The sequence below is a fragment of the Perca fluviatilis genome, chromosome 18 (genome assembly GCF_010015445.1).
Source record: "Perca fluviatilis chromosome 18, GENO_Pfluv_1.0, whole genome shotgun sequence".
Classification (NCBI taxonomy): Eukaryota; Metazoa; Chordata; class Actinopteri; order Perciformes; family Percidae; genus Perca; species Perca fluviatilis.
The window spans coordinates 30,365,860-30,387,128 of record NC_053129.1 but is presented as its reverse complement, the minus strand read 5'-3'; the positions used below and the strand labels follow the sequence as shown (position 1 = coordinate 30,387,128).

The 21,269-nt window shown below is 41.5% G+C and overlaps 1 protein-coding gene and 1 non-coding gene across 4 annotated transcripts in view; one reads left to right on the top strand and one right to left on the bottom strand.

The window, feature by feature from the left end:
- vash2 (vasohibin 2) overlaps positions 1 to 21,269 on the top strand; it is a 40,129-nt gene that overhangs the window by 5,714 nt on the left and 13,146 nt on the right. For 2 of the 3 annotated variants that reach the window (XM_039782130.1, XM_039782132.1), the window contains exons 3-7: positions 8,813 to 8,901; positions 10,155 to 10,211; positions 11,930 to 12,004; positions 17,635 to 17,872; positions 17,952 to 18,095. In XM_039782130.1, coding sequence (XP_039638064.1) covers positions 8,813 to 8,901; positions 10,155 to 10,211; positions 11,930 to 12,004; positions 17,635 to 17,872; positions 17,952 to 18,095 — 603 coding nt within the window. Of the gene's footprint in view, positions 1 to 8,812; positions 8,902 to 10,154; positions 10,212 to 11,929; positions 12,005 to 17,634; positions 17,873 to 17,951; positions 18,096 to 19,751; positions 20,418 to 21,269 lie in introns of those variants that run through there. The other variant, XM_039782131.1, reaches the window with a different exon arrangement.
- trnat-ugu lies at positions 13,391 to 13,463 on the bottom strand. The gene has a single exon. It is a non-coding gene; the product is annotated as a tRNA-Thr (tRNA).

Genomic DNA, 21,269 nt, shown 5'->3' with positions numbered 1-21,269 from the left:
CGTTGCAGTATTGTTAATATGCAACCTGACTCGTGTGTGTGTGTGTGTGTAGTGTGTAGTGTGTGGTGTGTGGTGTGTGTGCATTGTGAAAGCAGGTGGTTACCACAGATACAATTGGTGATACACTGACCCTGGGTTAACTGGGTTAGCTGGGTTTAACTGGGTCATTTATTTTTAAGGATAGAGGAATCACTTTGTTATTGGTACAAACTGTGTGATACGATAAGATGTTTCCGGTGTAGTTTCTTTTGTAATTGTGAAATGTCTTACAGCGGCTGTGTGTAACATTTAACCCCAATAAATTAGACATTTTCAGAGTTAAAACAAACAAATGAGACAAATTGTCTTTTGTATTTCAGCCTCCTGGTCAGTTTTTTGGGGAAATGTGATGGATTGCTCTGGGATCCAATTAAAAAAAAATACTACAAGTAGGTTTAGGTTTTGTAGGTTACTTTCAAAATGCAAACATTCGGTAGCCTCAGGCAGACTCAACACAGTGTACATCTTTGTTATTGTCAGTAAGTGCATGCTGCCACTCTCTGTGTCCTCATTTACAGAATAGAAGTCTTGGCACAGGGACCAGATAATCCCTCTAATACAATCTGGGAAGTGGATAATCTCTGGATACCAACTGGACTACGTAATGGACTTTTAATTGGGGAACAAAACTGGCTAGAACTCGTCTGAGCAAAGGTTATCTGTCAAAGCAAAACAAGAAACCCAAACCTTTTTAAACATTTCTGTAATTTGCCATTATTAATTTTCAAAACATTTGTGACACTTTCACTTTTTTTCCCTGGTCGAATGTTTGAAATAAAACATATGAGCCCATAAACAAAACAAGACCGGTTTGAAATGGGTTGACCGTGAGTGTGTTGTCATCAGCAGTTGTGTCTCATGTGCTACATGTGAACTAGATCACTGGACAGGAGCAGGTCTGCAGCAGGTACTGAAACTACCAGTACAGTAGAATATATGTTGTCACCAAATAAGTAGGATCAAAGTTTTTAATTTCCATAATCCATTGAAGTTCCATTGTTGTGGATTAAAATGTTTCTGCTCAGTCTGTGACAATAGGATTTTATTTTGGATGGGGTTGACAGATTTAGTTTTTAAACTAGACATTTTCAGTATTTGCAACAGTGCAACCAGTTCTGACATACACTATCAGTTTTATCCAAAGTGACTTACAATTGTTATATATTTTAGAGATTGCACGCCTCTGGAGCAACTAGGGGTTAAGTGTTTTGTTCAGGGACACATTGGTTGATGTATCGCAGTGGGATTCGAACCCAGGGTCTCCCACACCAAAGGAATGTGTCATATCCATTGCGCCATCACCACCCCAGTGTACATAAACAGTTCTCCTTACTCCCTGCTCCATGTTCAGGGAATGTCGTTTAAGGGAAATTCTTTCGACAAAATTTCCATTAAGAACACCCTGGGTAAATGCTAGATCGGATCCGCTAGACGTGTCGACGTCATATGACGTGCCTCGTGGCCCGCCCTAATTTTGCCTTATTCTGCTTCTGATTGGCTCACCCTGTTATTCTTACCCTAACCAATCCCCACTCCTCATGCCTAAACCTAACTACGTCGACACGTCTAGCAGATCTGATCTAGCATTTACCAACACCCTGCAACGTCACCAATGCAGATCAGAATCAGATTTATTGGCCAGGTATACTTACATACACAAGGAATTTGACTTTGGTAGGTGTTAACTCTCTATACATAGACAAATAGTAATATAGACACATACTGTTCAGTAGAGACAACAATATACATATAGGCACATATCAACATAATATACAAATACACAAATAAGACATAATATCAACACAAGTACACATGGAGTGGGATGTGCAAAAAGTTAAAAGTACTTCCTCTATATATCACTTCCTCTGTGTGTTACCTTGGTAACGTAAACACCTTGGATACATTGCTACTACTGTGGAAATTTAACAATACTGAACTAAAATATTGAAACAAAAACTGATACCATTACAAAATGTATTCTTTTGAAATGTATGCAACTTGTGATTTGATTAATTTACAAAATGTACAGTGTTGTTTTAGCGAGGCGCGTTGACTAATGGGTAATCTTGCTTGTGAACGTCAGGCTGAAGTGATGAACCCTTGTTCAGTAGGGGTGGTACGGTTCACAACACCCACGGTTCGGTTCGTGGTCACGGTTTTAGAGTCACGGTTTTCGTGTTCTGTACAGTTCTTGTTATTTTTTCTTTTAATCTTTAACACTCCAGAAATATACTTCAGCATATGATATATATATATATATATATATATAGCTAAAATTAGCTAAAACTGTCATCATAGGTAACATGAAATCCAAAATGTTCCCACACACCAGACTTATACGATGCTGGTGCATCCTCCAACTCCGGGCATCCTTCCTTATCTCTCCCACTGCTCTCTACACGTGACGTGACCTGCAGCAATACACACTCCACCTACATCCATGCACTCCACTTGAGGAGTGGTGGAAAATCTTTTAAACTGACCTTTGTCGATCAACAAAGAGACAGATTCAGCAACTGCACGGCCTATTTCTTGCTTATAATGTGTTGAGAAACACGTTTCGGTGAACTATTTTTGTAAAATATGAGATCGTATTCAGAACATAGACGGTACGAGACGCCATGACAGTCTGTCTTTGAATTTCCGGAGAAACCGGACCCACGTGACGCGTTCGTCCAATCAAGCTGCCCCGGTTTTCATTTTTTGGGCGACAATACATATTAGCGCCGCCTGCTGTATTACACATTCAAGTCGGTGTCGAAAGTGGTCACTACGGCAGTAAGTTGTTAGTGCACATTAACAGTGTACTGACGAATCGTGCAACGCACACACGCTCCGAACCGAGACTAGCGAACCGAACAGTTCGGATGTTTTTTCATGAACCGTACCACCCCTATTGTTCAGTGGTTCCCTACACAGTTCGCAGTTCCCTTTTGAACTGAGCGTGTTTTCTCCCTACGGTTAGGATTCTTACTTAACATGGCGGAATACACTATGCAGTTAACTTCGCAGGGAACTACTAGGCGATTGGAACGCACCCACGGGGTTACACATACCACAGTAAATCAGGGCTGGTGAAATGTACATCTTGTAAATGTCTGTCTGCAGAAGCTTGTGTCAGTTTGTTTAGTTCCAGATACGAATGGCCTGCTTTGGATTGAACCCTTTTATGTTTTATGGATGCCTGCCAACATGGATTAGTTAAGAGAGATGTTCTCTCAGCCAGAGAATTACAGACTACAGCATTAATCTTCCAGAAGGTGTTCTTTAGTGTGATGAAGTCCTGCAGTAGATACAAGTACCGCTGTCAGTACTGAAGTAGCGTAAGTCCCCTTTTGTGCAACCAAGAAAAAAAAGGATCAAAAGAAGGAAGGTGGGACTCTCCAGACTGCTTAATCATTTGTTTCTCAGCTGTCTCTCTTGACAAAAACACACACACACACACACACACAGGCTGTGTGTGTGTCAGAGGAAGTGTCTTTTTGTTTTTTAGTCTGACTCACTCTCTGCTGGTGTGGTCCCGCTCTAAAGATATCCTGTTAGCAGGAAGTGCGACCTGTCTCTCTCCCCCCTTGCTCAGTGGTTTCCAATTTTACACATTGACACTCCTCTCTCCTCAGCCTTGTATTGATTTTGTAGCCTAGAAATCTAGACGCACCCTAGTGGCAGCAAATGTAATTTGCAGCCAGGATCAGTCTAGGCAGCTCTCCGTTGGCTTGCGAGCTGGAAAAACCAAACTCTAGTCAGGCCAATCACATTGTGTATAGACTCAGTGGGCGGGGCTTAACCTAATGACCGCAGAGTTGCGACGGTTCCGCGTGAATTCCCTGCTACTTGAAAACAAAGAATAGGGCTGCTGCTGCTGCTGGCAAACAGCGGTCTTTGGAATCGGCTTTGGCCGGGACTCTGGAAGACTTGGAGTTAAGTTTTTCTTTGAGAAAAGAACAAAGAACGGCACTGAAGTCATTCTTAAAAAAGGAAGATGTGTTCGGAGTTTTGCCGACTGGCTACGGCCAAAGTTGAATGTATCAGCTAGCGTTGCTCTGCCTGGTTGTAGCGCTATCCAATTGCGTGCAGAGGGAAATTGAAAGACAACCATTTATCCCGCCCCTCGGATTGAGCCCTGCCAATGGTGAGTTCCCAGACCCAACATCTCGATGTGGGTCTGGCTTGTCAGGCTATTGATTTTGTTATGCGCTGCCTAATCTTGTAGACTTTTTTTTTTCTTCTTCTTCTTCTCTCTAACCACTTTCTACTCCCCTTCTCCTTCAAACAATTCAAAATTCAAAATCCAGGAAGGTCATAACCGATACTATAAGTCATCCATCGTCTCTGCTATGTCTTTGTGTCTCTGGTTACATTCCCTCTGGTTTTTGTCTCCTCTGCTGCTGCGTGGGTCAGGTTGCCAGCCTGCCTCCGGGCTCTGGAGTGGGAAGCTGGTATAAGAAAATAAAAATGTAAAGCATATTGGATGTGATGAGAAGGGAGGACTGCCCAACATAAAATATGGAGAAGGAAGGGATGTGAGAGACAAAGGGGGAGGGTAAGGCAATGGTGGGGAAGGGGGGGGGGTATTTGAGATAACTATAAAGGTGAAGTAGAAAGGGGAGAGGAGATCTAGATTAAATACCAGTCTAAACTTGCCTATATATATATATATATATATATCTATATAAAAATCCAGAAGTGCGTAACAAAACATAAACAGATTTCCCTAACATTAGTTATTTGTAGTGCTGTCAGTTAAACACATTATTAACGGCGTTAACGCAAACCCATTATTATTTTTATTAAATATATTTTTTGGGGGGCATTTTAGGCCTTTATTTTTTTTATAGGACAGCCGCAGGTCGGAGTCGAACCCACGGCCTCTGCGTTGAGGAGTGAACCTCTATATATGGGCGCGTGCTCTACCAGGTGAGCTATCCGGGCGCCCAATGCAAATCCATTGTAACGGCGTCAATTTTTCTTTTCTTTCTTTTTTTTTTGCGAGATTAATGTTCTTTTTGGCCTAGCAAACTTTGTAGTTTTTTTACAACACCACACCGGATCTAGCTAGACCGGAAATAAAACAACAGGCACGCCGCACACACTTATTTGGGCTTGCGAGCCGGCCAGAGAGTAGCAGGCTAATGTTACGTTTTGAGTGGATGGCGAGTGCGAGACGCTGAAATAGATGCCAATAAGATTCTGAATGGAAAGTTTACTTTTAAAAAGTTGCCAAATGGTTGCATTGACAAGACCAAAGTGATCTGTGTGTTTTGTCGTTGTGAACTGAGCTATCATCGCAGCACGTCCAGTCTGAAATACCACTTGATGGCCAAGCAAACAGCTGATGCAAATTGTCTGTCCCCCCCCCCGTCAAAGCCAGGCGACAAAAGCACAAAGCAAGTCGATCCACTTCTCCATGTTGATAAGAGCATTAAAATGAGAAAAAAATAATGGGACAAAAAGAAATCAAGGGACATTTAGAATAGATAAAAATGTGCGATTAATTGCGAGTTAACTATGACATTAATGCGATTAATCACGATTAAATATTTTAATCGTTTGACAGCACTAGTTATTTGTAGTTATTGAGTCCTTAAAGTTCTGATAAATAAAATGTATAAAAATACAAACTTAAGATATGAAACTTAAAGTCCTTTGAACAAAAACAAAAAAAACAAATCAAAGAGTGTTGCCAACAGGGACGCTGTAGAGCGCCGTCTGGTGGACAAACTATGCAACGGCAAAACTCATAACATGGTTGAAGGATGTTTCGTCTGTTTTTATTTAATTTTTTTAATATTCATTTATTGGCCATTATAAATGCAGATACCGATAGTTTGGAAAATGCCTCATATCGGCCGATAATATCGGCCCGCCGAATGTGAATGCAGTCAGCAGCGTGCACAGTGGCTGTTAGTGGTGACTGAAACTGTAACTTCATTTCACTGCAGTTAAAATGGAGCCTTGTATCGACTTCATGCGCTGACCGTGATGGTGGCAGCTCTATCTAACAGACGGGAAGGATGATAAAAGTGAGGGATCACCAATCATCTCACTCCATGACCCAGCAGAAAGCAGCTTTAGTGTGTGTGTGTGTGTGTGTGTGTGTGTGTGTGTGTGTGTGTGTGTGTGTGTGTGTGTGTGTGTGTGTGTGTGTGTGTGTGTGTGTGTGTGTGTGTGCTGATGCAGTCAGTGTGTTACGCCTTAGAGAGGATTTTACAACATGGGAGATTATGTGGCTGTAAAACTGCTATTTACTGGTCTTGGCTGGCTGGCAGACTGGTTTATGGGCCGAATGACCAGTTGCTTGATTGTTTTACTATCTCAATGACTGACTGACAGGTCAACTGCTCGTTTAAAGGCTGATCTACTGTTTGTACTAAACGAGTGGTTGAGTGGCTTAATAACTGCTTTATTGGCCGAGTAACTTGTTGATAGTCTGATGTACGAATTGCCTGAATGTCTGACTACAGATTAAAACCCATACATCAGGGGTGTCAAACTCATTTTAGGTCATGGGCCACATACCCCTAATTCGATCTCAAGTGGGCCAGACCAGGAAACCAATTCAGAAAGATCAGAAACTTTATCTGCCACAAGGTTTCTTATCTGCTTGATGTTGGCAAACGCAAGATGCTTCTGCTACGACAGCGTTCTAAGGCCATTATAGGAGAAAAAAATGTTACGGACCTGGGAGAGAGGGGTAATATTCAAGAAAAAACTCAGAATTTCTAAGATTAAAGTTGTAAATTTACGGAAAAAATAACTCTTAATTCTCTGAGATTAAAGTGGTAAATTTGGAATTGGAATTAATTATATCTATGCAATATTCACACTTGCAAAGTCCTCCAGTCAGCCTGATTGGACCCTTTGGCAGGCCAGTTCTGGCCCATGGGCCGTATGTTTGACACCACTACCATACATGGTTTGTCATTGTGAGTTTTGAATATCCTTTAGTGCCATTAAAAGCATTTAGGATTATGTAAGTATTTTAATTTTACTTTTTTTTTTAAACACGTTTGTAGTGTATGTGTGTACTTTTACCATAACTGTGTGTGTGGGGTAAGTTGTATAAAAAGAAGCAGATTTTACCACATTTTATAAATGGTTTATTTACATAAATAGGCCTACTTTTTTGGTAGATCTCACATGCCCCAGTTTTCTCAACGATTTAAAAAAATAAAAAATAAAGCCCACAACATGCATCAGGGCTCGGTCGTCCATTTTGTCCTGTTGTCTTCCTCCTCGGCTCTATTTTTCTTGCTGTAAATAAACCGTGATGCAGAAACCCACAGGAAATGATAAGGCTGCTGCCATAGTTCACCCTTCCTGCGCGCGCGCCCCACACACACACACACACACACACACACACACACACACACACACCAGCAAACTAGCTGTTTGTGTGTCAGAGGAAGTGTCTTTTTGTGTTTATGTCTGACTCACTCTCTGCTGGTGTGGTCATGTGCTTTTATGAAGCCACATCTGTGACCTCGGTTTCCTCTCTCGAGTGGTTCTCGTTGAGGTGAAACGGCTGCAGAAAGCGCAGCACCGCAGCGGGCCTCTCTCCTCACATGTGGCGGTCTGTCGGCCGGGGCGGTCTAAGGTGGCATCCACCACATGACCACACCATTCTGGGATAGAGACAATGTTGTGTGCCGTGCGTCTCTTTACCATGTTATCTCATGTGGCTTCTTACTGTCAGCCGTGTTATACGCATCAAATACACAGTTTTTTTTAAAAATATTTCTTTAGTACCACAACTACCACTAGTGGTATCAGCGGTCATAGTAGCTGTAGTAGTATTGTCTTGTTTTCTAAATGTTGTTCAGAGGCTTTTTAGTCCTAAGGAATAACATTTTGATGAGGAACAGATTTTTCTACATTTCTGGAAAAATGAAATGGCCTGCGAATTTAGAAATGTAAAGATAAATTGAATATTTCAAGAAGTCGTCTACTGGTCTCCTGTCTAAACAAACGCCTGATGTAGGGCTGGGCGATATATCAATATAAATCGATATTACGATATGAGACTAGATAAAGTCTTAGGTTTTGGATATCGTAATGTCGTGATGTGACACAAGTGTTGTCTTTTCCTGGTTTTAAAGGCTGCATTACAGTAAAATTATGTCATTTTCTGAACTTTCCAGACCATTCTAGCTGTTTTATTATTTGCCTTTACCCACTTAGTCATTATATCCACATTACTGATGACTATTTATCACACATCTCATTCTCATCAAATATTTTGTAAAAGCGCCAATAGTCAACCCTACAATAAAAATATTGCGACATTTGATCTTCTCCATATGGCCCAGCCCTAGCCTGATGGCATCTGTATCAGCTTTTAGAAACAGAACACTAGAACATTACGCAAGTGTTTGATTAAAAAGAGCTACCAAGCAACCAAGCCTGAGGATTTCATCTGCTGTTAAGGAAATACTTTATAAACCGATGCATTGATTTGTGGTGGATTGGAAAGAGTGAACTGGTGACTTGAACCACTTTCACGCTTGGCTAAATAAAAGTAGCACTGCAGCTTTAAATAAAATGGTCTTTAATGTGAAAGTAGTATAAATAGTTGCCTGGTGTTGCCTGTGTAAATTATTTCCAGCAGTGGTGGAACATCAGTGAGTGTCAGCTGCAGTACGAGCTGTAATGAGTCACGGGGCATTGGGAAGGCAGATTTTTCAAGATGTCTTTGAACGTTACCACATGTCAGTTTTGCTTTGAGATAATAATCTCTCTCTTTCTCACTCTCTCTCTCTCTCTCTCTCTGCAGCATCCTATCCCCTCAGTCCCAACCTTCAAACCGTCCATGTCGGTCCCAGACTGGCTGGTGGCCATCCAGAACTACATGAAGGCTCTGCAGTATCCTTTAATGCAAACAAAACGGCATGTCTTGCTATACATACACAGTGCATCAGGGGAAAACAACTTTCCACTCTCCATTGTCTTTTTATTGCGTGAAATTTGCCTCCTTTCCAATTCCATCTGCTAGCTAACCTAACATTATGCCCAACGTTACTTTTGCAGAGAGCAAGTCAAATATCCAGATGTCAGTTTTAGGCCGGCTACACACTGGCTGCGTGGCGCGAGCGTGTCAGCTGTGTGGCGATTCCGTTCTTATTTTGGCCGCCATGTTAACAGGTTAGAGCTTACACACTGCCTGCGTGACACGCACGTCTCAGAAACGCGCGCATGCTAGAAATACAACCAACGCCTATTTCTCACGCGACACACAAGCGTGTTGGAAGTGTTTCCAAGCAAATTAGAATAGGAGAAGATGTTTATATGTCATTTTGACACAAATACATATTAATAAATTACATGTTGATGTTTGAAAGTCGCTAGTATTTTGAAACGAACAAAATATTATATATATAGCCTATAGCCTATTTTGTCGTCAATACTGCCGACGTTGTCTTTGCTGTAACCAAATCAGTATATATTTATGTATACTTATGAAGTATACTACTGATTGAGTGCAGTAAATCAATGGGAAACATACATGTCTCCAGACGAGGGTAGCAGCAGCAGCGCCGCGTCAGACACATTTCTGGTGTGTAAAGACGTAGAAAAATCCACGCAGCTGACACGCCACAGAAACGCCACGCTCACGCCACGCAGCCAGTGTGCAGCCGGCCTAACTATAGTTCTGTAAGTTAAGCTAACACACGTAACGCCATGCATATCGTTAGCTTAGTGTCAGGATCCCACAGTCTCTCCATTCTCTCTGCTGATTCCTTTTATTCTCTCGGTTCGACAGCTTATAAAAACTTGAGCGATGGGTTCATTGTTGGTAGTGAATATCACAACAAATGAGCTTTTAGGCATTTTTCCGATGTTTTCTAGCAGACGGCATTGACAAGGATGCACCTTAACGCAATACAAGTCTATGGCGAGCCGAGAGTTCTTTTCCCCTCCGGCGGGGGCGGGACTTAAATGCGCTCTGTCTCGATGACAACAGCTGTCACGATGAGAGCTACACCTGCTAGTTGAAGTCCGCGTATGTCTCATCACCTTTGGCCTTTCCCGCAGACCTTAAATTCTCGAGACACCAGCGTGACTCTAACTTCAGGAGCACTTCGTCAGAGTGTTGTTGTCCGTAACATTTCGATCAGATACAACCACACAGGAACCCAGTTCTTTGAAATCAAGAAGAGCCGTCCACTGTGTGGGTAAGTGAACTGCAGTTTTAAATTAGAACATGCAACGACATTGTAACTTCATTATAATCAGATCAACACACCTAGAAATGTTTTCATATTTAGATTTGATGTGGGCATTCCAAAGCATAAGTTAAATGTGCTAAAAGTGTTAAAACATTGTACCAAAAAGAAAGCAATGTTTCTTTACACTGATATCGACATGGCTGTCAGTAGTGAGTAAAAGCTATATTCTTTCAAGTAAACAAACTTGCGTTAGGGGCTCTGTAATACAATCAACTCACAAACAACAACAACCAATCATGAAGGTTTGGGTTATTAAAGAGGTGAGGTTACTGTAAACATTGTAAATGTGTTAATCAAGTCCTTAGCCTAATCTGGTTACTCCTGGTAATCAGGTCATTTTCTAAGAATCTGATCGAGGTAAAAAAAACACATCAGAAGAGATTGTGTTGGGAGGAGTAAACACTCTATATATGGGCGCCCGCTCTACCAACTGAGCTATCCGGGCGCCCATTTATAGAGGTTTACTCCTCGACGCAGCAGGCCCGAGTTGGACTCCAACCTACGGCCCTTTTTTTGCTGCATGTCATTCCCCCCTCTGTCTCCCCTTTCATGTCTTCAGCTGTCCTGTTAAAAAATTGCCGATAATGCCCAAAAAAATCATCTTAAAGAAGAGATTGTGTTTTCATTTTTGATGAACAGTGATATTTCTTCTGCATGCACATAATACTAGTTTAGTACCTTATGTAGTTAGTTTAATGAAAGGCAACCTGCTGGAGCAATGAGCAGGGGGAGCAACACCATGAAGTTTGACCTCTGTAAGGAGTGGGAAGAGAAAAGAGACCTCATCTATAGACACCATCCCAATGTTTGTTTCCACTACCTTCCGGGTAGAAAACTCCTGCGTCCCCTACGTACAATTCAAGTGCGCTGAGCAAACGGGAAGCGACTGGATCTACTCTCATCTCATTCGTCTAAAATGCATCTTTGATGCTTTCGTATGTCAACACTTTGACTAATGTTTAGTAGCTTGGAGAGCTAATCTACCCGTTGGACCACAGACTCAAGAAAATGACACCACCCAATAGATAGATTTGGTTTATCAAAGACGCTAGCAAAGCAACAGAGTTCAGGAAATAAGCACAGCAGAGACGACTGATAGGTCGGACCTCTGTGTTTAAGTTTATAATTTTAAACATTACAGGTATGACAACAGAAATAAACAACTGTGCAAATTTCACATATCTCTGCAATTCAAATCAACTACCCAGAAGTGATTTTTGTGTTAGCGCGACACCACTGTGATTCAATCTATAGAGATGAATAGACATTGCATACAGTGTTCGGCTTTATGTTTGTTATTATAACACAGGTTTATAGATACATTAGTTTGAGGTGTAACAAAGTACAATCTAACTCATGGCCATCTCTGTATAAAATGAAAAAATCTTTTTAATAAGTTGCTCACAGAGCATCTTTCTTCTTTCCCCTTTCTCCTCATCCTTGTCTTGCTCTTATTCCCTCATATTGTCAACTTATCCCTTATTTTTCTCTTTGTTTCTTTCTAACCGCCCTTCTGCCTCTCCTCCCGCCTGCTGCTCCTCTTTTGCTCTCCCTGTGCTCTGCTCCTCCTCCTCCTCCTCTTCTCACTCATCCTCTCACTTCTTCTTCTTCTTCTTCTTCTTCTTCTTCTTCTTCTTCATCTCCTCCTCCTCTTCCTCCTCCAGGTTAATGGAGACAGCAAGAGAGATGATCAGAGAGTCTTTGCCAATCAAATGTCTCGAAGCCGTCATCTTGGGAATGTATCCTTTCCTGCACACGCACACACACACACACACACTCTCACACACACACACACACACACACACATGAACACTGGGCCGAAAGGTTATTTTGTCATCTGTGGGTGAAATCAATGAGACATGTTGTTCTAATGCCCTCCCATCCACCGCCACCCTTTCCATTTCTTACCGAACCGTGTTGCTTGGCAACAAGCCCTCTTCAAAGTCTAACCCCCCACCACACACACACACACACACACACAATTCACAAGCTTAGTATCATCCGTTGGAGCTTAAATATTAAAGCAGCAATCTGTAGATTTTGCAAAGGCTAGAAATCCTGCAGTTGTGTTCTGTCTCAACAGATTTGGTCCTCTACAGTTTCTACTGTGCCTGATTATGCTCTAGTGGTACTGAAGCTCTGGTTTGACTACAAAAGGCCCATTTAACAAATCACTGGTGGCTTTTAGTCTTGACACGGAGCCATCGGGGCCAAACATCTGTTGAAGTGGACTCTTTCCTGTGTGCGTTGTTGCCCTTGATGCTTTTAGGAGCTCTTTTTATCGGTTTGTGCGTTTGTGGATGCAATCTTACTGTGTGTTCACATCTTAGATTTTACATAGCTGTACTGATATTTGCTTCGTTTGAACTGCGACTTGTATGTGACAACCTGCAAATGTGTCGTCACATCGTGTACGTAATTGTTACAAATGCTGTCAAAGTAAAAAATCAATAACTTTTGGGTTTCTTTTGGGCAAACTTCTTCAATCTGCGTTTTAGTCAGAAGGTGAGATCTCTACAGGATTTTGAGCTCTGTTCAAATATAACCAGCCACACTACAGGATGTGAAAGGGTCGGATATGTGTGTGTGTGTGTGTGTGTGTGTGTGTGTGTGTGTGTGTGTGTGTGTGTGTGTGTGTGTGTGTGTGTGTGTGTGTGTGTGTGTGTTGGTGTGTGTGTGTTGTTGTGTGTGTGTGTGTGTGTGCAAAGGGTTTGGTGGTTTCTGGGTATTTTGGCATGTCAACACATGAGAGATTTCTCTGTCTTTCTGTGAATGGATGGTCCAGTTTCACAAGTGCTAGTTTCACAGTGGCTTTTCTCCAGGGCTGTCTGGGTGGCAGCTGACAGTGACTCTAATTGAGACTGGCTTTAGCCTACAGATGAAAGGAGCCGAGAGGGAGGGAAATGGAAAAAGTGGCAACAGAAAACTAATATAAAGGTGAAGGACAGAAGGAACATATGAGTGAGTGTGAAAAGGAACGGAGTGAAGACATTCTATCAGTGTTTGTGATTTGCCTTTTAAACAACCTCACACTGACTTACATTCATGCCAGCGAGGGACATTGTGGGTTAGCGGAGTGTCATCTTTCATCGGCTGTGAGGTCATAACACGAGGGAAAAGGAGTCAGGCCCCAGCGAGAATTGAACTCGCGACCCCTGGTTTACAAGACCAGTGCTCTAACCACTGAGCTATGAGGCCCTACCTGTTTCCTAAGGTGACTGTCCTCTGTTTTAAATAGTAATCACAGGGTAGGACACACCCTGTTTACATACTGGGTATTGTTAAGATAATGTGGCCTAACCAGTTGATTATGTCATTGACTTAATGAATGCTGATCTTCCACTGTGCTACAGAGTCAGTTTAAATGGTCCAAAAACAAAACAACATGTATGTTGTGACCCAGTGGGACTGAAAAACTGGAAAAACTTAAATGTCCTTAATTTGATTTTAAATCGCAATATAATCTTGTTAGCTTCTTTACCACACATTCACCTAAAAAAAAAGTATGTACATATGCTTAATATGTCTGCTACTCAAATCAAAACAGTTTGTAAGTAATAATAAAGAGTGAGACAGGAGAATATAGGAGAACATTTAGAAAGCAAAGACAGAAAAGTGATGGGGAAGGATGGATGAATAGCGACTGTTTGTTGTTGCTTGTGGCATTTGGAGCTGTCTGTCTTCTTGTCTCTGTGTCTGGCTTCGGTCTGTCCTCTGCCGCTGGTTCCTTTCCTTCCCTGTTAACAGTGATCTGAATTCTCTCCAGGATATTCTGGGTTCATCTTGGGTCACACCAGCTCTTTGTGTGGGTTGGTGTGTTCACTGAGTGGGTTTGACTCGGTGTCTCATTGTATTAACCATCATGACTAGTGTTTTGCAGAATAAGGTTAGAGTACAAAGTAGTTGAGTACTGACGGAGTACAAACATATTCCTAAAGAACTTATCAAAATAAAGTAACAACATGCGTATAGAGGCCTAACGCAAGCCATGAAAACAGCCCCAGACTTGTGTCCACCAACCTTTGGCCATATTTCAAGACCATTCCCCGAGCGGCAACTAAAGAAATGAATAGCCTGCAGTTTGCTTGCCGATGAGTAAAGCACATGACTCTCAGTAAAAAGGCTCCGCACATTAAGATGATTTTATACCTTTTCCAGTATTTTCTTATCTTGAATCTCGTCGCTTTGAAATGTAGCGAGGAAGGGAATGTACAGTAGAGAGAAACTCGAGGAGGAGAGAGGGTGGGGGCGAGGGCGGGTGAGAGAGAAATAGACAGCGACATGGGGATGGAAATAGGGACAGAGAGAGTGGATTTCAAAAGCTAGTGGATTAGATCTGCATTACATCCAAAGAAAAGGTTTCTCTCTTACCTCTGCCTCTCAAACATAGAACAGTTAGATAAGGAACTATTGAACTTTTTGAGAGGAACAGGGTGAGTTGTGTGTGTGTCTACAGACTTAGTGTACAGTCTTCGTGTTTCTGTCGCTCAAGTTCCTCTCAGACATGAACATTTAGCATCCAGACATGTTGTTAATCATTGTTTATAGCCGTCTCGCCATAGTGTTTGTGTGTTTGCATTCATGTCTTTTTTTGGCCTTTCACATTATATCTCATCTTAATTACTAGCTAAGACAATGATCCATACTGTAAAAATTGTGTGCTCAGTTTTCTTGATTCATTGTGTTTTTTTTTACAGTTGTTAGTCAGTCTACATATATAATGATTTTAGCAGTTTGTTCATTTCCTGTACTGACCTGTCAAAAAAAAAACGTTCAAGGGACCAAACTACACATGTATGTTAAAGGTATAATATGTAACATTTCCACATTAAAATGTCTAAAACCTACTAGACCTATGGTATAACTTTGTTGGGTTGTTTACTTACATTCTCCCAAATGTTTCCAACATGTATAACGGCTCTGGGCTACCCCCAGGATTAAATTCCCACATAACGTTAGCCACAGTAGCTGTATGGGTGGATGACTCCTCTAACGGAAAGTTAGCAAGTTAATGTTGGCTAACGTTACTTGCGTCTATGTCATTAGAATGACATGAAATAACTTTCATTAATTAATTTGTCCGTTAACATTATATTTGCCCGAGTCAGGCCACACAGACTTTCATTGGCACTGATGTCTGTTTAACGATGAGGACAACAACTCCCATGATCCCATGCAACTTCACAACGTCATCAAGGTCTGTCTTTTGTTATTGTCTTGATTGAGAGACCCCAGCCCCAGAAAGACATGCTGTGCATATTACAAACTTTTATTTGTACATATGGTAAATTATATGTATGTTTTGTAATGCAAAGGGCATGTTGGTTAGGCCATGATTCACAGCCGGGTGTACTCCAAGCATTTACATTAGATTTAGTCATTTAGACAGCACACATCACTTCAAAACTGGTAATGGCAATGCAGGAAGTGACTCATTGTCTTGCTAGGACACTTTTAATGGTTTCTTCCTTCAGTAGGCCAATGTACTAGGGCTGGAACAATATGCTTTTGTCCTGATTTGTCCTTTTTTTCACAATACATGGGTGCCGATTTGATTTGTATTGCGAATTTCATTTATTTTTTGATTCTAGAAGTATTGCGATGCGATAGTATTGAGTGTTGCGATTTTCTTTTCCTTCTTGTACAAAAACAAAAGTTGAATAATACACTTTTAGAGACACTATATCATGAGACATTTCTAAAAACTAATTGTTTTCTAAACCGAATGGACATCACATGGCAGTCAGCCAGTCTGACATTTATTTCATTTGTAAAGAAGTACATAACATGGATTTTCTGCATTTTGTCCTTTCTGTCTGTTTTGCTGGAAACAGATATGATGTAGTCGCCGTCAGTGGTACCGTATAAACAGAAAATATTTAGGTCAGTCATTGGTAAGAGCATAAATAAAAAATCGGTTCTGGGGAAAAGAATCGATTTTATAAATCGTTGCGAAAAACCCGATACATACAGTTTGGGATTTATATATAACCTTCCCTATTTAAGTATGTGTTCTCCTTTAACACTGTGGGCTTCTCTACAGCATGGAGACACATACACACACACACACACAGTCATGCTGATACACATTGGTATGTGTGTGTGATCAGTGGTCTAGTTTTGTTCATGGCGCTTACTGAATATTTAATGAAAACACAGCAGCGCTGTTGCGCCCCGGCTGCTGAAGGTGACGGACGGGCGCTCTGGCCAATGGCAAGCCTCCATGGACAGAACGGAGCAGATGGTTGGGCTACTTGCCGAGAAAGATACTGTCCAGATCTCAGTGTTTGTGTGCGTGGTTGCACAGATTGCTACAGTTGGATCCCTGTCCGTGTTGAACTCTGAGAAGCTGTGCAGTCCACAGCATGACAGCCGACTAAATATAGACCTCATTCAGTTATCATTTTGGACCAGTTTTTGAGACAGGAGAACCGAATCTGAAATCCCAGAAAATGTTGAAAACACGTTTCTCTCCCCCTGAAGGGTTATTACGTCTCTGTTTCCATATTTTATTGAGCCAAGTTGATTGTTGCTGTGGCAGTTCTGCGTCATGTTTCATTCTGTTTCCAGTCAGTCTTCTGGCACTCCCATGGAAAAGAAGTCTCCTTTTCTTTCTCTGAATCCAGGATTTACACTTTGAAGTTTATGCTGAAAACAATTGAAACACATACATTATGACTTGCTAAGTAATTTTGCAAAACATGACCTATAGGTAGTAAGAGATTGGGGTCAGTTGAGTATTTAAAATGGGTTGGAAACGGCATTGGTCAGCTTTGAAGGCGTTATAGAGTGGGAAAGGAGGAAAAGAGGGGAGGGAAAGAAGATTAGAAAGAGAGGTGGAAACTATGCAGATGGAAAAGAGAATGGAATGAGAAGGTCAAAGGTCAAGAGGTGCACATAATCGCTCCATATCTCCTACTGAGTCGCAAGGTTAACCAAACACACGCATACCCTGAACATGTGTCATCATTTTTCTTAGGCTTCTGATGGCACCAGATAGCTCTCTCTAGCTATCTCTCTCTTGGCACATTCAGTCAGACAGGAGGAGCTGCACAAACTGTGGCAGTCCCACAGCCACTGTTTAGCCTGTGGCATTTTCATAGTATTGGCCTTCTGAGAGTCAGACTGAATCTAATTTCACATGACTCAAGCTGCTCTGCTGCCTCTGCTGAGACAAATTCAAAAAAATCCACTTTCACTTTCACTCTGGGGTTTGTACTCCAATGTATTTCAGGTTTGTAGTCAAATGTGTAGCTCTACTGGTCTAAATTAGTTCATCCAATACATTGAAATATACAGCGCTTCAGATGGCACCAAGAACAAAAGAACAACCCTCCAGATCCTTCCTTAACTCAGGTGTGCTGACCAGCTACCTGACCAACGGGCTGACGTCTCTCGAGCGTTTCCCCATCAGCTTTAAGACCCAGTTTTCGGGCCACTGCTTCCACCACGTTGTGCTGGGCGTCTACTGCAACGGCCGCTACGGATCGCTTGGCATGAGCCGCCGCCAGGACCTGATGGACAAACCGCTGACACACCGCACGCTGGGAGAACTGGTGGCCGAGTTCGAGAGCTCCTACAAGAGATACCAGCACACTCTGAAGAAGGTAAGAGACGGGATGAAGAAGGGAGGGGGTGGAGATGTGGAGGTAGGAAAAGAAGTATTAAACCCCCTCCTCCTCGCAGGTGAAGATCGGCCTGTATGTGCCTCACGACCCCCACGTCTTCCAGCCAATCGAGTGGAAGCATTTGGTGCTGAATGCTGCCCGACTGGGAGCTCAGGAGATGCGGAAGGAGCTGGAGAAACACGGACGGGACATGAGGATGAAGGTACATACTGTACACACACATAGACATACACTCTTAACAGATTTCTTGTTCCAAAAACTTAAAATTTGACTATTTTCGTGGAAAAGAAATCCAACTATTACATATTTTTGGCTGAATCGCAAGCCCTAATATAGATAAGAACACTAAACATTCGATCATGCTTGATGTTTAGAGCGGGTGAGGTTATACAGTATCTACAGACCATCTTTGATAATCAAACTACATCATGATCATTTACATCATACTTTTTAATAAGATATATGAATGCGCCAGGATCAGAAATGAATGTGTAATTGTTGCAGAAATGTTAGTAAATTAAAGGTTAAATTTCCCCCGATAAATAACAGTATCCCTGTATGGGCTTCAGTGTAGTTTTGTTAGGAGAGTACGTAAGTAAGTGTGCAGCCTGACTCAGAAGAAGAAACTTGGTAGAATGCAGCCAAAGGGAGAGGAAAATACAGACTACACACACACGCACACACACACACACACACACACACACACACACACACACACACACACACCACAAAACAAATCCACCAGAAAACAAATCCACCAGAATGGTAAAAACTGAACACAGCAGGGGGACAAAGGACCGTTTAGGATTCGTTGGCCAGTTTCCAGGAGTGGAAAGGAAGAAAACAGTTCTTAGTGGTGCAACTAATGGAGTGTTTGTTTCCCAAAATACAATACAGACATGTTATTTCATAGCTGAATGCAAAAGACCAAAGTGTCTCTCCAAATCAGATCAAGAGGGCCACATATGACCATTTTATAAACAGTGAAAACACACCATCACGATGTACTGTACACAGTTACTTTTCATGGTCACATGTATCACGTGTGCTGCAAGTTATTCGGGTGCAAATTGATTTTCCCTAACCCTTCATTCCCTTCTGTGATTCAAATCTGATTTGATTTATTCACCCATAACCAGTGCTGCAGTGTTTTTTTTTTTTTATTTGAGAGTGAAGGGGAACACCTTTGTCATGTTTGTCCATGAGACCAGAGATGGATGTAATGTCCTTTGTGCTGAACATGGACTATAAACTGCCAGGAATTATTTAGGGCATGATGGGAAAGGAAGGAATGTGTGAGTGTGTGTGTGAGTAAGAGGGGCAGACACCGAGAAGTGAGTTGTTTTGAGGTTAAATGTTTCATGAACACTTGGGGTTCTTATGTGTACATTTTTTATGGGTTTACTCCTTGTTTTCTTTTTGCAATTTTGCATATTTTTGGAATTCCATGAAGACGTGTGTGTGTGTGTGTGTGTGTGTGTGTGTGTGTGTGTGTGTGTGTGTGTGTGTGTGTGTGTGTGTGTGTGTGTGTGTGTGTGTGTGTGTGTGTGTGTGTGTGTGTGTTGCTTGGTGTTGGATAGTGGTATATGGTCTGCATTCCATGTCAGCAAGATATGTAGGTCAGCGAGTTTGCAGCTGTCTCACATAGACATGAAGACACAAGTCAGACTCTGGTCAGCTGTGTAGTCGTTTGTAAGACTTAAGTATAATCTCTACTGTACTCCAGAGAATGTGAGGTAATTATGGACTTCAACGTGTGTTTGTGCTACTCATGTCCATCTATCTTTATAGGGGACCCAGTCGAGTTTTAAATTTGACTGTGAGGTCATTTAGTTTGTTCTTCTCTCTTTTTTTAAAGGGCTGTCTTAGGTCAACATCAGGTTTATGTAATGGCTTATGGAACGCACTACAGCAAGTCACTGACAGGCCTCACAAGTACAGGCTTAAAATGTGTCTTTTGTCTGTGAAGAACTCGCAGTGACCCATTACCAGACTACTGCATCGAGGACTAGATATAAAATGTCATGGTTTAAAATGGAAGTCATTTTAAAGCATACGGCTTAAAAAGGCTGTAGGACATGCGAGGTGAGAAACACACACACACACACACACTAACACACACACACACACACAGACTCCTATTTCTAACGGAACCACATGATGAACCTGAGCAGCTGTGGAATATGAGCCATTTCCTGGCTTTTCCTGTGTCCGGGAAAGCTTGCCATCCATGTTCCTTCTGCAGTTTTCTGCTCCCACTGAGATCTTAATGATAGCTTCCAATTGCTGTTTAATACACACACACACACACACACACACACACACACACACACAACACACACACACACGTTAAAAGGCAATTGTAGTATCCCTTTCCGTAGAACATAATTTGCCCAAACTGCCTTTTCAGTAAAAGGGGCCAAATTCCGTAACTCTCTGCCAGACCACTTGAAATATATCACATTAGCCACCTTCAAAAAAAAATACCAAATTGTGGCTAATTCAGGAACAATATTGCTCTCATATTTAGTTTTTACACTGTGTTCTCACTGTATACTTTCTTTCCTTTTTCATTTCATTCCATTTTATTTCATCTCTATCTTATTTTTAATAATGTTAATCTGTATTTTTTATTTTTAACCAAAAGCTGTGATAAGTGTTGTGAATTAGATTCAGCTAAAAACACTATGATACATACATCAGATGACTGTTTAAGCTTATCTATGTTTTTTGTATCTGTCCCTATTTAAATAAACTTTAATAACTTGTTCACAGTCGGATTGTTTCTGGGCTCCCATTCATCACAGTTGCACTTTCTGTCCTGTAGAGTAGCATCAGTGGGTGTTGTTGGGGCCATGCTAGCATCATTTCTGTACATTAAAATGCCTGAAGGTGTTTGGAAGCTCTTGATGAGGGTGTAAATCGAGAACCAGCATGTGTGCTGGTGCCGCTTAATCATTTTCACTGGGTGAATGATTCCATGGATTTTGTGGCAGCAATGACTCTGAAATCATCCATGTCGAGCTGAAACGATTAGTCAATTAATTAAGTGTGAGGATTCTCTGCTTTTGTTCTGTTTTATATTATTGCCTGTTGAATACCTTTTTCAATTTGTACTATTGTACATGACACAATGGGCTGAACGGAATTTGTTATTGGCCTTTCATCACAATTTGAGATTCTGTTGACTATATGATTATTTGATTAATTAGGAAAACATATACAGTATTAACCGATAATGATTAATGGCACTACGGGGCAGAAAAAGATAAAAACAAGCCGACCGATACACAGCAACCATAAATCAAGCCATTGTCTTATAGATTTAATAAGCATATTCAGCAGACACATAGCTTTAGTATGATTCATTTAAAGG